General features: G+C 47.5%; 1 protein-coding gene across 1 annotated transcript in view; it reads left to right on the forward strand.

Annotated features, from left to right (window-relative positions):
* The first annotated feature begins 13,017 nt into the window (after nt 1-13,017).
* ZCCHC24 (zinc finger CCHC-type containing 24) overlaps nt 13,018-15,314 on the forward strand; it is a 58,790-nt gene continuing 56,493 nt past the window's right edge. Inside the window, exon 1 of the mRNA XM_054572483.1 lies at nt 13,018-13,378. Within this exon, the coding sequence (XP_054428458.1) occupies nt 13,133-13,378 (246 nt within the window). The 5' untranslated portion in view covers nt 13,018-13,132. The remainder of the gene's footprint in view (nt 13,379-15,314) is intronic.

The following is a 15,314-nucleotide window of genomic DNA, read 5'->3' on the forward strand; positions in this document are numbered from 1 at the left end:
ATGTGGCCAGGGGAAGTGTGAGGACTAGAGCACTAGTGGAAGGGATGATCCCTGGAACTTAGGCTGTCCAGGAACAGAGAGGGCAGGTGATGATGAACTATCCTATCATTTCTTGTCCACTCTGGAAGTGAAAGGAGACATCGTTAATTTATAATCTGCACAGGAATAACTGGCATAAGCCTAGACTGTCCTGAGCAAACTGAGACGTGTAGTCATCCTGATACTTAGCCACTCGGGCTGATGGCATGCAGGCCTCAGGATGGGAAAAAGACAGTGCCCTGGTATGATGTCATCAAAGACTGAAGGGGTGTGCAGGCAGTTGAGCACAGAGTGGGGAAAGATGGCATGGCCAAGAAGCTCACCAAGTGGGAGAAGCCCAGGTGGGGGTTATTAAGCTAGACAATGAGATCTGTGCAACCTCATACACAAGTCACACTTTTTTTGACTTTTCCAAACTTTTTTTTCATCCTCATAACTTTTCTGAGAGTTATCTACTATGCTTCCCATTTTCAGAAAGTGAAACCAACACAGAGTGTGATTTTGGCCACTGATCCAAGGCAAATTGAGGAAGCCCCTGAAGTAGGGTTGCCTCATAAGATACAGGCCACCCAGTTAAATATGAATTTTGGATTAAGAACAAATAGTATTTTAGTATCAATATGTCCTAAATATTGCATGAGACATACTAATATTAAAAAATATTCATTGTTTATCTGAAATTCAAGTTTATCTGGGCAACTTTGCTTTTGTTGGTTAGTTTTTGTTTTGTTTTTGCTGAATCTGGCAACCCAGAGGGAAGGGTAGTAGGCCAGAGTGGCATTGTGAAGCAGAGAGTCTTGTTAGTGGCCCAGGAGGCTAGGAGAACAGGGCCAGATCTGAATATGGCTGAGAGAAGAATGTCTGAGTCAGAGGAGGGTAGTTAATGTGGGAAAGGGACTCTAAACTGGCAGTCAGCTTGTGAACACGAGGGCCAATGAGGTGAATATGAATGGCTTTCTGCACACTCACTCATGATCAGGTAGAGCCCTGGGGCCCACAAAGGGTGCTCATGTCTGTTATTTTAATTGGATGCTCCAGTTCTGGGAAGTAGGCACAGCACAGATCTCTCTGCTTAATGTGCTGACCAGGACACTGAGGTTCAGGGGGATTTTGTTAAGGTTCCAGAGTTGGAAAGGAAGGGGTCTTGGGAAAGGGCACCAGCTAATGCAGAAACCATGGCAAACACTGAAACAGGCCTTGGGGAATATGGTCCCACTAAGGGGGCAGGTAGGGTGCAGGGGGAGGGGCTCAGCTTGAGAGCCAGCAAGAAGGGGGAGGGAGAGACTGGGAGAAGACAAATAACCAAAGCTCAGGATCCTCTGGTAAATCATTAGCCTTCACAGAACACAGAGACTGTGGGCTGTTATAAATGAATGAAATGAAATACAGAAAAAAAGGAAATACAATAAAACAAAATAAAATAGCAAAACTAAAAAGAATAAGGGCGTCAAGCCCTCTGATAAAGGTTCAGAAGAGCCTGAACTCCCTCAGGGCCTGAGGTGGGCTTGGGGACAAAGCCTTTGGCTACAGACTGCGAAGCCAAGGGGCAGCAAGAGACAGTAGTGTCAGGCAGCTGAAGCTCTCAGTAACGTTATGGCATCTTTAATCTCTTTGGCCCTCACTTTCCTCTGCCATAAAGTCCAGGGGTGAGCTGAACAGCAATTCACAGCGTGGGTTCTTCAGAGGAGCTCAAGAAACCTTCAAGCTAGTTTCCAATTATGAAAAGACAGTGAGTATTTCCCCAGGTGCTGAGGTCAGTACATTCATTCACCAGCATGAACCGATGCCCTACTGTGTGCCAGGCAGCTTGCCACGTGCTGGGCTAGGTCTCTGCCTTCATGGGAACTACATCCTGGGGTGTGTTTGCGGGGAGTGGGGAAGACAGGCAATAAATAAATGAACAAATAAACAAGCAGGAAGGCAACGTTTGAATTGAAGCCTGATTGATCTGCGCAGCCAGGCAAATATTTGGGCCTGAGTAATCCATGGCCAGTACAAAGATCTATAGGGCCAACCAAGCTGAGGGTGTTAGAAGAACAGAAAGAAGGACAGTGACTAGAAAGAAAGGGAATGAAGTGAGAGGGAGGGGCAGGTTCTGCAGGACCGTGCCCAAGCTAAGGATTCTGGGCTTTATTGAAAGTGTGGTGGAAGTTACTTGAGGGGTTTGAACTGCTGTCCAATAGCATCTGATAAATGTTTTAAAAGGTGGCTTAAGAAGTACATGTTGATCCCTGGCCAGTGTGGCTCAGTTGGTTCCATAAACCAAAAGGTCGCAGGTTCGATTCCCCGTCAAGGCACATGCCTGTTGCAGGTTTGATGCCCAGTTGAGGCATATGCAAGAGGCAACTGATTGATGTTTCTCTCTCACGTTGATGTTTCTCTCCTTTTTTCTCTCCCTCCCTTCCCCTCTCTCGAAAACCAACAAGCATGTCCTTATTGAGGACACTGTGCCAAACCAGACTCAGAAGTACAAATACTGCATGATACCACTTACATGAGAAATCCAACAAAGTTAAACTCTGAGAAGCAGACAGTGGAACCACGATTGCCAGAGCTGGGAGGAGGAAAAGATGGTCGAGGTATTAGTTGAAGGGTACAAATTTTCAGGTACACAAGATAACTGAAGAGCTATTATACAACAAAGTGCCTATAGTTAGCAATATTGTATTGTATACTTAAAAATACACTAAAAATGTGAATCTTAGGTTAAGTTGTTCTCTCTTTCTCCCTCCCTCCTATATACACACACACAAGGAAAAAAGAAAAAGAAAGAAATGTTATATCATGACCAGGAACACCAGGGATGTATACAAGTGAATGTTTTTTTAATAAATGAAACAAAAGTATCACAAAATAATATTTTGTGCAATGTATCCTGATAGTCTTAATTCTTCTATTTCAATAAAATACAAATCAAGTCACAACCCATTAAATTGATTTCACATCTCACTCATTGATTGTAACTTACATGTTGCACTGCTTTTAGAATGTCACTCTGGCCCTCAGGTATAAAATGTATTGTGGGAGAGTGCAGCGGGGCAAGAGGAGCAGTAGGAAAAAAAGCGAGGAGGATGGTACACAAATCTAGGCACGAGAGGGTAGAGGGCTGGACCTAGGCATTTGGAGATGAGGACAGAAGCAGGTGGGTAGACGTGGACTATACACTGCAGAAGCAGCAGGGATGGGACTTATTAGTGAGTTAGAAGCAAAGAGAGAGAGAATAGAAGGAATTAATAATGACTTCATTTTTGGCTTGGGTTTCTGGGGAACAGTAGTACGGATTACTGACATGGGTTATCCTGGGGAAGGAACAGATTGCAGGTAACCAAGAGCTCTGTTTGGACCATGTCAATTTCAGTGCATTTTTATTCCTCTTCATTCTGTTCTACACTTAGAGTCAGCTCCAGAGAAACTGCACAACATGTAGAAAGGAACCCCACAGTGAAATGTTAAGGCAAAACGAAAAACTTTGTTAATATCTACTCCAGGCTTACTCTGTGCTAGGCAGTGTTAATAGCATTACACATATCCATTCAAGTCTCAAGATAATGCTATGAATTATGTGCTATCATTATCTTCTTTTTACAGAAGAGACACAGAGAAGTTACTTTCCTTGTACTTAGTCACACAGCAAATACATGTCAGAGCTGAGGTTTGAACTAGGTCTGCCTGATTGCAAAATGAAAGATGTATTCAGTCTCTGGAGAAGGAGAAACTTTCACTCAGAAAGATAACCTCATTATACTGCAGAGTTGAAAAACAAAACCATGATTCAGATCATAAACAGTGCATGCAATTTTTGATCTGCTTTTACGGTAAAAATTATGTATGTATTTATGTGCAGATAAGAGACTACAATCATGCATATAACAAAGACAACACTGGTTATCACTAACCAGTGGGATTATAGGTGGTTTAAATTTTTGACAATGATAATATACAGCCATTGTAAAAAAAATTTCTTTTAAAAATAGGGGAAAAAAATTGAGACAGTGTTCTGTGATCTAGTGCATGGGATACAGACAGATACACGGACAAGTGAGGTACATCCTGTGTGGAGTCCTCAGAAAACCTGGACTCTCATCTCAGTACTACCTGTGATGCACTGTGTGGCCTTGGTCAAATCTCAAACCCTCTCTGGACCACAGATTCCTCAGAGGAGGATCTTAAGAAAAGTGCCCAGGAGTAGTGATGCCCTGGTTAATGTTTAGCAACCAGCTCTCAAAAAAAAGAAAAAGAAAATTCTTGATTTGTAGCATTTGCTGATTTCCAGGATACAAATACTCTCAGGTGTTTCACATTCGTACCTGTGACAAGCAGAGAGTGGGAAGGATCCTCGGCAGCACACCATTATCTAGCCTTTCTACCAGGAATATACAGTAGTGCATCAACCACCTCAACGGCATAGATAATAGCAAAACATAATCCAATAATTAGGATGTGATGAGTTGTATTTATTACTTTTGTTTTTAATATAATTTAATTGTAATCTTAGGTGTTCTAATTTTTAATAATGACTATGTTTAACAGTTGGCTGACAAAAATCCTTAAAAATTTAGCAGTCAGCTGTTATGTATCCAGCACACTACTGTCTAGGAGTCTTTTGGGTTCAGACAGGCTGAAGGCCCAAGATTAGAAGGAGTTATGAGCCCACTGAGGCCACTGAAGGTGGGAACTGAGCCCAGCCCCTGCTCCTTGGCCCCACAGGCGTCTTGGCCTGAAACACAGTCTTTGGAAGGAGAGAAAGGAAAGGGCACAGGAGAGAAGGACTACAAGCAGGAAGACAAGCTGCAGGAAGGGCTGGCAGCATCACTGTAATTGTGGGAGCTGTTTTGTTCTGTCTTATCAATGGCAGAGGCCGAGAAAACAATACTCCTGGCTTAATATCACTTCATGAGCCAAGAGGAAACCCCCAAGTGTGGGTTTGTGATGAGCTGGCCAATCTGGGTGGGCCTGGAGTCCTCTCCCAGGTCTGAGCTGTCACATTCTGCCCGCCTCTGCTTTCTGTCTCCCAGCATGTTGATTGCACAGCTCTGAGTCTCAGCTGCCCCTTCTCTGAGCTGGCCTAATGTGCCAGGTCCTGGAGGCATTTGAGGAAGTAGCTGTCTGTCCTTCACTGTGAAAACCATAGCAGAAGCAAGGCCAGCTTTCTGATTTTTTGGCTTCAGGTGTCCTGCATGGATGTCATCTGTTGTCCATGTCATCTTCAGTTCAGGAGCTGTGTAGGTGCTGAACATATCACCTTCCTTTAGGAGATTTGGAAACAAGTCCAGGGAGGTCAGGGAACCTGCCATATTGTTAACAGGAGTACCTGTGTGTGAATGAATTTCATTTGGCAAAATAAGAAGTCTGAAATCAAGTGCTGGGGAAGGAGTGGGCCCACAGGACCTCTTGTGCTAGAAATCATTTAGGTATATCTTGTAAAAGTGAACCATTACATATCCTACAATGCAGCAAATGCATACACTTAAAGGATATTCTGACAAATGCATGTCAGGAAGAGTCCTAGCTGCACTACTGCAGAGCCATCAAGACGAGAGTGGTTGAAATAAACTGTGCTAGAGTCACACAATGGAAGAGAATACAGCTATCTAAATGAATGAATTATAGTGCCATACCTTAATATGACTAAAATTTAGCAGTAATTCCTTGGCCAAGTGGCTCAATTGGTTGGAGTATTGTCTCATCTGCCAAAAGGTTGTGGTTTTAATCCCTGGTCAGGGTGCATACAGGAGGCAGCTGATGAATATTTTGCTCTCACATCAATGTTTCTCCCACCCCCCTCACTTCCTCTCTAAAAAAAAAAAAAAAATCAATATGCCCTGGCCAGTGTGACTCAGTTGGTTGGAGCATTGTCCTGGAACTGAAAAGTTGCAGGTTCAATTCCCACTCAAGGTGTTTATGGGAGGCAACCAATCAATGCTTCTCTCTTGTACCCATGTTTCTCTTTCTCCCTAACTCTCTCCTTAAAAGAAATGAAGAAATGTCCTTGGGTGAGGATAAAATAATAATAAAAATAAAATCAATAAACATATCCTCAGGTGAGGACTAAAATTTAGCAGTACTATATGAAGTGGAATAAGTGAGTCACAATGATGTTAAACATCATGATACTCTTAATAAAGTTAAACAACTCAAAGATGTATACCATATTTTGCCATGTATAATGCACAACCATATTTTCGGCCCAAACTTTCAGGAAAAACATCTTTTGTTTTAATTATTTAATTCAGTTTTTAAAATTTGTATTTAGATACTTTTTTATATTATAAAAGAATTTTAGCATTTATTTTTGAACATGTTATGCTACAAGAAATTTTATATAATAAATAATTACAAAACACAAGAACAAATGAAAGTATTTCAGGCACTACCCATGTATAATAGGCATCCTTATTTTTCCCTCAAAAATTTAGGCAAAAAAAGTGCTCATTATACATGGCAAAATACAGTACTTTTAGAATACATACATGTAAGACAAAACTATATAAATAGGAAAGAGAATGATTCTGCATGCTGATTATCTCTTGTGGGAGAAGCCTGGGGAATTGGCTAGTGGCAGACCTCATAGGTAGATATGCCATTGCCAAGGTCTGAGTTTTTATGTTGGTTGGTTTGTTCACAGGGACTTACATATTAATAAACAAACAATTAAATCAATAAATATAGTACCAAGCAGGGATTATGGCTAATGTTCTTCTCTGAGCCTGTGCTGAGGGAGAGGGAGAAGGTTGGCACTGGAAATCAGAAGACTTGACAGCTACCACCAAGTAGTTTTCAAAAGGACAACTCAAAATCACAGAACCAGAAGCCATGTAACTTTCCTCTTCTGAGAATCGGTTTTCAGACAGGTAAAATGATTTTTTGGGGCCAAATCATCTTTGGACCCCTCTACTATCAGAGCTAGAGCAGGCTCTGCTGCTGTAACAAATAAGCCCCAACCTCAGTGACTGACCACCAGAAAGTTTGTTTCTAGCTCACCCAGGAGAGGTCCTCCTGGCAGCCCTCCTATAATGCTGACTTAGGGTTCTGGCCTCTGTCTTCTTGAAGTCTTTCACTCCCTCCACTTCAGAGTGGGAGAGTGAAAATGTGGAGGACTCACAGCTGCTCTTGTTGTCTAACTAGAGATGCAGTGTTTCTACTACCATCCCCTGGTCAAGAATGAATCCCATGGTCCCAGCCCAGCTGCAAGGGAGGCAGGGAAACAGGGCAAATGCCACAGTCCCACAGTCGCTGCCACAGTCCCCCGCCACAGTCCCACAGTCGCTGCCACAGTCCCCCGCATTTCTATAACCCTCAGAGTCCCTGAGACCAGATTTAACAATTTTCTGTCCCTGAGACTACAAACCACAATGGTTTTCTGAGTTTAATTCATTTATTAAGTAAACAGAGGGCCTGCTCTGATCCAGCACTGGGTTAGGCACAGAAGCTCACAGTCCAGTGGTGGTGCTGGGATGGAAGGGTGTGAGAAGGGATGACTGACCATTTTATAAATATCATAGTACCATATGAACACCCTATAGGTGAAAATAAAAGAGAGACTATCTAGTGGGTGTGTATGAGAGTGGATGTCAGAGTTGTGATGACAAAAGTCTTCTTTGAGAAAATAATTTTTTTTTTTGCTGCGTCTAAAGTTTGAAGGGTGAGGGGAGACTGCCAGGAAAACTAAAAAACAAAACAAAACAAAACAAAAAAAAAACAATACAACTTCCTGGCAGGGAACAGCATGTGCAAAGGCATGGAGGCAAGGAAGGCCTTGCTTGAGTGGGGTTTCATTAGAGGGTAGGTTATCGAGGTGGTATTGGGGTTGAAGGGTAAGTTGTACCTGCAGTTAGTGCAGAAAGGTGGTCAGGAGTCAGAGGACAAAAGGGCATGAGTGTCATGTTTAGTAGGTGGTTGGACTTAATCCAATTGGCAGCCATAAAAAGATTCTATGTAGGCAAGGGAGACCAAGGAGGAACTTGAGGGAAGTTTCAACTCCTTCCAAAGTTTCCATTAACCAGCTTACCTTCCATTCTTTGGTGTGGGTAAGACTTTTCCCAACGTAGGGAGCTCTGCACACTTAACTTTAGGGTATCTTATCCTCATTTTCCAAACAGATGTTTCATAAACCTAAATACATACATATTTCAAAGCCACTCTTCCTTGTTCCCTGCAAGAGGACATGTTCACTTTTGACCACTGGTTCTGAGTGTGCAGGCATCTTTCCAGCCCTGAAGGTCTGGGGTTCCTCCACAGGTTGAGACTATTGATAAGATGTGTGTGTGTGTGTGTGTGTGTGTGTAGATATAAAATATATACTTGTGTGTATATATATACATATAAAAAATATATATTTTTAAGAAAAATGGGTATAAAATTGGAAGGAAAGGAGAACAGTCATTCTTGCTTATAGCTTCAATGCAAGAAAAGTCCCATCTGTGCTCCATCACTTTTCTGAGGGCTGTTCCTTGGGTAATGGGGGTCGGAGTGGGGCTGCCAGGCCTATTCCTGTGGCTCCTAGGAATCAGAGATCAAGGGGCTTCAGAGTATGCAGTACCCTCCTGTGTCCTGGGATTCAAGCAACAGTGGGAAAACTTTATACATGGGGAAACTGTCCAGCAGAGGATATTCAGCTTGCCAGTGTCACACAGCTAGGGAGGGGACAGTGATCAAAAGCCCAGCACTTTCCCCAACTCAGAACCATTATGGAGTGGCTGGCTGAGTTTAATGTTCATGGGTCTCTACACCTTTTGTAATTCTCTTATGATCAAGAGTCTAGGGGTGGGGCTGGAGTGGTCAGGCTGTCCCTAAGGTTTTGTCACCCGGGGTTCGTGGTACTGAAATCAAGCTAGCATCCACGAAGTTGTATGCTCGGCAATAAGGGGGTCACGTCCATGAGAGGAGGAGGTACCTTTTGTGTGTATGTACAAGGCAATGGGCATACAAAGGGGATTTCTATACAAGATTTGAGCCCACTGGCATTGAGGGGATCCTGTTTTCTAATCTGTACAAAATCATCATATAGGTTAGAAAGTGTCCTGGGAGGGTGGATATTAAGTCAGGGATCGTAAGTTGTTTTCATCTTCTGGGTCAACTCCACCCTTAGTGGCAATGCAGATGGCTGTGTTGAGAAGGAATCTGAACTCATGTCTCGGAAGGGGCTCTGTACTCAGCGCACTCAATTTCTGTCCTGGGTAAGGGATGGGCAGTGGCGCTTGCACAGAGATTATTTACCATTTTGCTATCACTGCTGTAAACTGACACCTTCTGTGTTAACACACAGCCTGAAGGAACTCAATGCCCAGTCCTGGCCCAGAGGAGAGGGGAGCCTCAGCTTTTGCTGTTTATTCCTGAGACATGGAGTATGGGCAAGTTCAAGGGGGTTAGGGATTCCTTTGTATCATAAATCACTATGAGGTGTGTTTTGGAGAAATAAGCAGCATCGATTTGCACAGGATTGTGAAGCCTCATCTTCTTCTGCTCATCTTTGCTTGCCTTTCAAGCCCAATTTGAAAGCTGATCTCTTTATGAAGACCTACTTGCTCTTCTTTCTAAAGATTTTCCTGCTTCTCTGAGCTCAAAGCTGTTGAAACTCCACCAAACACCTATCAGACCTGTTGCCTGGGCAACTTTAGGGGCAGACACTTCTCTACATATACCCTCCTCCTCCCAAGCACCACTCTAGATAAATTGAATATTACTCTTACTAAAACCATTAATGCCATGCATCCCTGCAACATGATTGCTTGTTCACAGCTACAAATCACCTTCCTGTTCATATCCTTATCTGACCCCATCAGTGACTAACTGAGAAAACTGAGGTTTACAGATAGGACAGAGACTTCTCTAAGGCCACTCAGCCAGATTTCTTTTCTCCAAATCCTATCTTCTCTCCATTGTCCCATTCTGGAGACCACTGGATAGACAGAGTCGCCACGAAGAGAAGGGGGCAGGAACCTAACTCCTACCTGGGAGTTCCCTTCTATCCGCAGTTCTGAGGACAGTGCTGCTATACCAGGAGACTGCCAGACCAGGACCAGTGAAGGGAGAGTTAGGATGGGGAGTGGATTAGGAGCAGGTGACTAAGACATCAGGCTTCCTGTGTGACCCTGGATGAGTCTCCTTCCTTCTCTGGCCATGGTGCCTCCTCTTCTATGAAGTAATGGCTTTGGCTAGAACCTCTGACATTTAAATGCTAGGGCTCTTAACGTGTATGTGATGGAATGGGGAGGCACAGAGTTTAGCTATGGCCCAGTCTTTTGGGCCTAGTACCCAGGCCTCTGACGCCCATCAGCTCACCCCTAGCAATCACCCTGCCCCCATCCTACAGGAGGTGCTGTCTCAGGGAATCCTGAGAGGTCAGCTGAGGAGTTGACCTGAGGTCAGTCAGCTGCTGTCTAGGCAAACTGCCTGTCAGTTGCTCAAATTTATTGATCACCCACTGGGTACAGAGCCCACGTGTTAAGCGGGCAAGGGGAGAGAGAAAAATACAAACCAAAGCACCATTCAGTCTTCAAAGGGGAGAATAATCTGGCCATCCCTTCCATCCTGCTATTTAACGATTGACTTAGCAAACAGTTTTGGATCATCTACAGCCTATGTATGCACCATGCCCTGTGTAAGGAGTGGAGGTGGTGGGTGTTGTGAAAGGAACAAAGGCCATCGATGTGGTCACCAGGTGTGACAAGCACCCTCACAGCATCAAGTCACTCTGCAGGACAGGGAACCCAAACTACATGTCAGACTCACGATCTTAGTTGGAGAACCATGACAGAAGGGTTTTTTGTGGCTAGCAGTTTAGTTCACGTGCTTCCTCACTGTGTATTTATTGCATTATACCTGGTGGTATCTGTCTGACCCATAAAGCAATTTGAATTTGCAACTCATACTAGGACTACCTTCAAACTAATAGGACTGCTCTTGCTCAGAAGACTGTGAAGCAGAGACAGAGAGTCCTAGCTGGAGGTGAGTGTTTCAGGGTCTTCTCTGGGCTCCCCAGCTGCCTGCTTGTGCAATTAGAAGATGTCGCCTCTCTGAACAGTGTTCTCTATAAAATCTAGGGAAAGTCTAGATCAGTGGTCCCAAATGCTACCCACTATCATGCACCCCCACCCCCGGAACCTCAAAGATAGTAGCAGAGTTCCAGAGATGACCCCAAATATTCTCAAGAGTAAAATGGTTATCACACATATTCCTAATGGTGTGTGTGTACCTTTTCTTTAAACGAATAGATTTAACACTGTTTTAAAATATAAAGGGTACTGTAGAGATGTTTCTCTGATAAATAAAATATTAAGATATGATTGGTAAATGAGCTATGGTTTGTATCAATAATTACAAATCATTTGATAGATAAAATCTTTAAAAACATGATCAAATGAGACAGAAAAAATTGAAGGGGTTCTTGCTTAGTGACATGATGGGAAAGAGCTTCACTGGTCTTCAATGAAGTCCTTTCAGGTCCAAGTACCCGCAGATGAGGGCAGATGAGGGCAGATGCAGATCAGGGGAGAAATCTTTGTGACGGGGAGGGGCAGAGAGCTGACCTTTATGGGATATCTTCTGATTATGAAGCTCAAACTGGTAAATTCACAAACAACCCAGAGATTGGATGGTGACCGTTCCCATTTTACATTTCACTCTCAGAGCTTAGGTGCCACATACAGGTGAAAGGTGGCAGAGCTGGCACTTGAACGTTGGTGGAATGGCACCAAAACCAGGTTTAATGTAAAAGGTGATTCTACATTACCTCTTGTCGCTAGAGGTAATGTAGACGCTAGGAGCCTTGACGCTAGGTTCCTGGTGCTGGTGCAGCGCAGGCAGCGGGCGACCATCTCAGAGTGAGAGGGCCCTCGGGCTTTGGGGTGAGTCAGGTGGGGGCGGGGGCCTACTCTAAGCCTACTTGGACTAGCTGGGTTGTCCTGGGAGGCGTGCGGGGGATGGCAGTCGTTTTCCAAGCTCCCTCGGACCCATCTGGTGGTGTCTTGGCGACTCTCAGGGCACCGCGGATCTGGGGGGAAGAAAAGGACGAGAAGCGAGGCTGGCCCAGAGCAGAAACAGGAGGGAGAGGGGGTGGGAGAAGGCGAGGGAAGGGGGCGGGGAGTCCTTCCTGGGGCAGGAACCCGGGCCCCCTTTGGCAGAGCCGGCTCGCAAAGCGATTCTGCAGATGGAAGGAATTAAGTGGGAGGGGGAGGGTCCTACAGTGATAGCGAGAGAAAGGAGGGAGAAGCGTGTGTGTGTGTGTGTGTGTGTGTGTGTGTGTGTGTGTATCTGGAGGGGCGGGGGAGACAGAAAGACAAATCAGACTAGACGGAAATGGAAAGGACGGAGAGACGCAGAGAAACAGAGCCACAGAAAAAGACGGGTAGAGAGACGAGGGAAACGGGAGATGTCAGTCTGAGAGACAAGACAGAGGGTGAGAAAGGCGGGGAAATACAAACGAAAACCGAGTGAAAAGGTAATTGGAGAGGATTTGGGAAGAAAGAGAGACAGAGGAGAGCCAAGCAGCACAAGACGAGTTTCATCAGTTTGCTGCGGTACTGAGTTCCCGGAGACTCTGGAGCGAGACTAGAAGCGCCGGGGAAGGGGTAGGGCCTGGAAAGGGGCCGCCCAGGGGCAACACAAAGTTGAGCTACATATTTAAATGAGCTCTAGTTCCCTGTTAGCCCCGCCCCACTACTTTATATTCAAGAAGACAGCCAATGGAGGGCTAGGACGGTGCTAGAAGGGGTGCGGCCCCCGTGGGCTCCACCCCGAGAGCTGTCGCCGAGGGGGTCAGCATTGAGGCAGATAGCGGACCGCCGCGCGGGGCGGGGCGGGCAGAACGAAGTGGGCGGGCCCAAAAGTTTCCTGCCCAACTTTCGCTGCCTCCTTCCTCCGCCCGCGCGCGCTGCAGCCGCAGTCCGGAGAGGCGGCGGCGGCGGCGGCGGCGGCGGCGGCGGCGGCGGCGGCGGCGGAGGGCAAGGCGCGGGGCTCAGGGCGCGGGGCGCGGGCGATCGCCGTCGGGGCGCGGGCGGCAGGCAGTGGGCGCAGGCTCCCCGGTGCCCGCCCCTCCGCTGGAGGTGGGGGCGCGAGCGGGCTGCCGGGGAGGGGCCGGCACCGCAGCCGCAAAATGAGCCTGCTGTCGGCCATCGACACGAGCGCCGCCTCGGTTTACCAGCCGGCCCAGCTGCTCAACTGGGTCTACCTGTCGCTGCAGGACACGCACCAGGCGAGCGCCTTCGATGCCTTCCGGCCCGAGCCGCCCCCGGGCGCTGCGCCTCCAGAGCTGGCTTTCGGCAAGGGCCGCCCAGAGCAGCTGGGCTCGCCCCTGCACTCCAGCTATCTCAACAGCTTCTTCCAGCTGCAGCGCGGAGAGGTGGGTGCCCCTGCGCGCCCCCGCTCTCCGTCGACGGCACGGGGCCTTTTCCTATCTGCCCTGCTCTTCCTGGCCTGGCCTGGCCTGGCTCCGTATTGCCCGGCCCTGCTTGGCTTGGCTTTTCTCAGCTCTGCCAAACTCGCTGCCCGAAGTCCTCGGGGCGCCGGGAGCGCGTCACCTCCCGGCTGAGCCCAGCCGGGAGCAGCTCAGGCGCGGGCGGGGCTCTCCCGCCCCCTCTCCTAGCCTGGGGCGCCCAGCTCGAAGGATTCAGGGGCGGGCCGGCTGGTTGGGGGGCTCCGGATTCTCTCTAGACAGCCGGGGCGCGGCCAGGGCGGGGAGCCCCTTCCAAGTGTCCTTCCCACACCCAACCCCATCCCCCTCTTGGCCACCGCTAGCTGGGACCGACAGAGCAGATTCTGCTCCGATCTCCTCTGGAGGGGCCTAAAATCTTTTCTCCTTCGACCTCGGTGGTTTCCGACCCGAGGTGCACCCTGGAGAGCAGTGACTTGCCCAGAGGGCTTTTCCTGCTGTTCGCACACTGGGACCCCCAGATACATCCTCCAGCTGCTCGCCCTCCCCCAGCCACATAGGAAGTGGTTTTTGAGGGCTTGACCCCACAGACTACGCTGTCCCCCGCCCTCCCAGCCTGGAAGGAAATGAAAGGGAAATCCTCTTGAGCTCTTGGGAGGGGGGCTAGTAGGGGGAAAGGTTCCAGCTGCCCAGTGCGTTCTCCAGAAACCTGGGCCGGCTGCTTGCAAAGTCTGCTGTTGGGTGGATTCAGTTACAAAGTCGAAGGGGCAGTGCATCTTCCCCAGCTAGATAAACACGCAGATTGCCAGGAACTCGCAGCCCCTTCCGAGGGTATTCAGTCTTCCAATGTACCACTCCTCTCTCTCTTCAGCTGGACTCCCCCTGCCCCCCCCCCCCGCCCCCACTCCCACTTACTCCTGCTTCATTTGTGAACTGCAGACACCCTTCTGTGGCTTTCACTCACTCCCCTTTCTGGCAGCTCTCTCTGTAGAAGTTCAGGGGGAAGGGGTGAGGGAGAGGACACACATGAGGGTCATTTTCCTTCTAGACGTGAGCACACTAGTTAGTTTTAGGAGAGTCAGAGGCCTGAACATTTGAAGGAGAAGACCTGTGTAGGCACCCGTATGCTGGGGACGAAGGGTGAGACAGAGGGTCACCCTTTCTGGCCCCATCATGTGTTCAACTTTGCCACTATTGACTAGGGGAGACGTGGACATATAAAATGCTGGCCTCGGGGCTAGAGGTGGTCCAACACCAGGCGAGCAGAGAGGACTGGTTGACCTGTGCTGGGCTGGCTGGGTACAGTTGAAGGAAAGGAGCATGGAGAGGCAGGCTTTGGTGCCAGGAGAAAGAATTTGTATGCCAAAGCTCTTTGTAAACTGTAAAGCACTCTCCACACGAGGAATTGTTCTTGGCTGGGAATCTTTCTTTCTTGTAAGAGACTTTGCTGCCTCTTCAGGGAACTGGCTTCAGGGATCAGTGACTTTGGAGGACAGTTTGTGTGGTGTTTCTTCAGCGAGTGGGTCTTTTCAGTTGTTTGTTCTGTTTATCAAAAACTTATTGAGCTCCAAGTGGGCCCCTGGGGATTTAGTCATGGGCTCGTGGGGCCCAGATTAGAAGACAGACAGGACGATACTGTGTGAATGGTTGGGTGATTTCATAGAGGTTCTATGGAAGCTCTAAGAGAGAAGGGTGACTGTGACCCACAGGCCAAGTAGGGGTCCCTAATCACCCCTACTAGCCTTCCTCTGCCCCCATCCTATGGTGGCCTTTTCCCCCACAGATGGGTCTCTGCTGAGAGGGCCTGGGAGTTTTTGGTCATCAGGAGTCCCCTGGGAGGAGGATGATGGGCCTCTTCTTGGAAATTTCTGGCATCCCGAATCCCAGCTAGGTCTGCCTCCTGATC

Source organism: Pteronotus mesoamericanus, unplaced genomic scaffold, assembly GCF_021234165.1.
Source record: "Pteronotus mesoamericanus isolate MK-2021 breed Mesoamerican mustached bat unplaced genomic scaffold, CSHL_Meso_final contig_24, whole genome shotgun sequence".
Taxonomy (NCBI): Eukaryota; Metazoa; Chordata; class Mammalia; order Chiroptera; family Mormoopidae; genus Pteronotus; species Pteronotus mesoamericanus.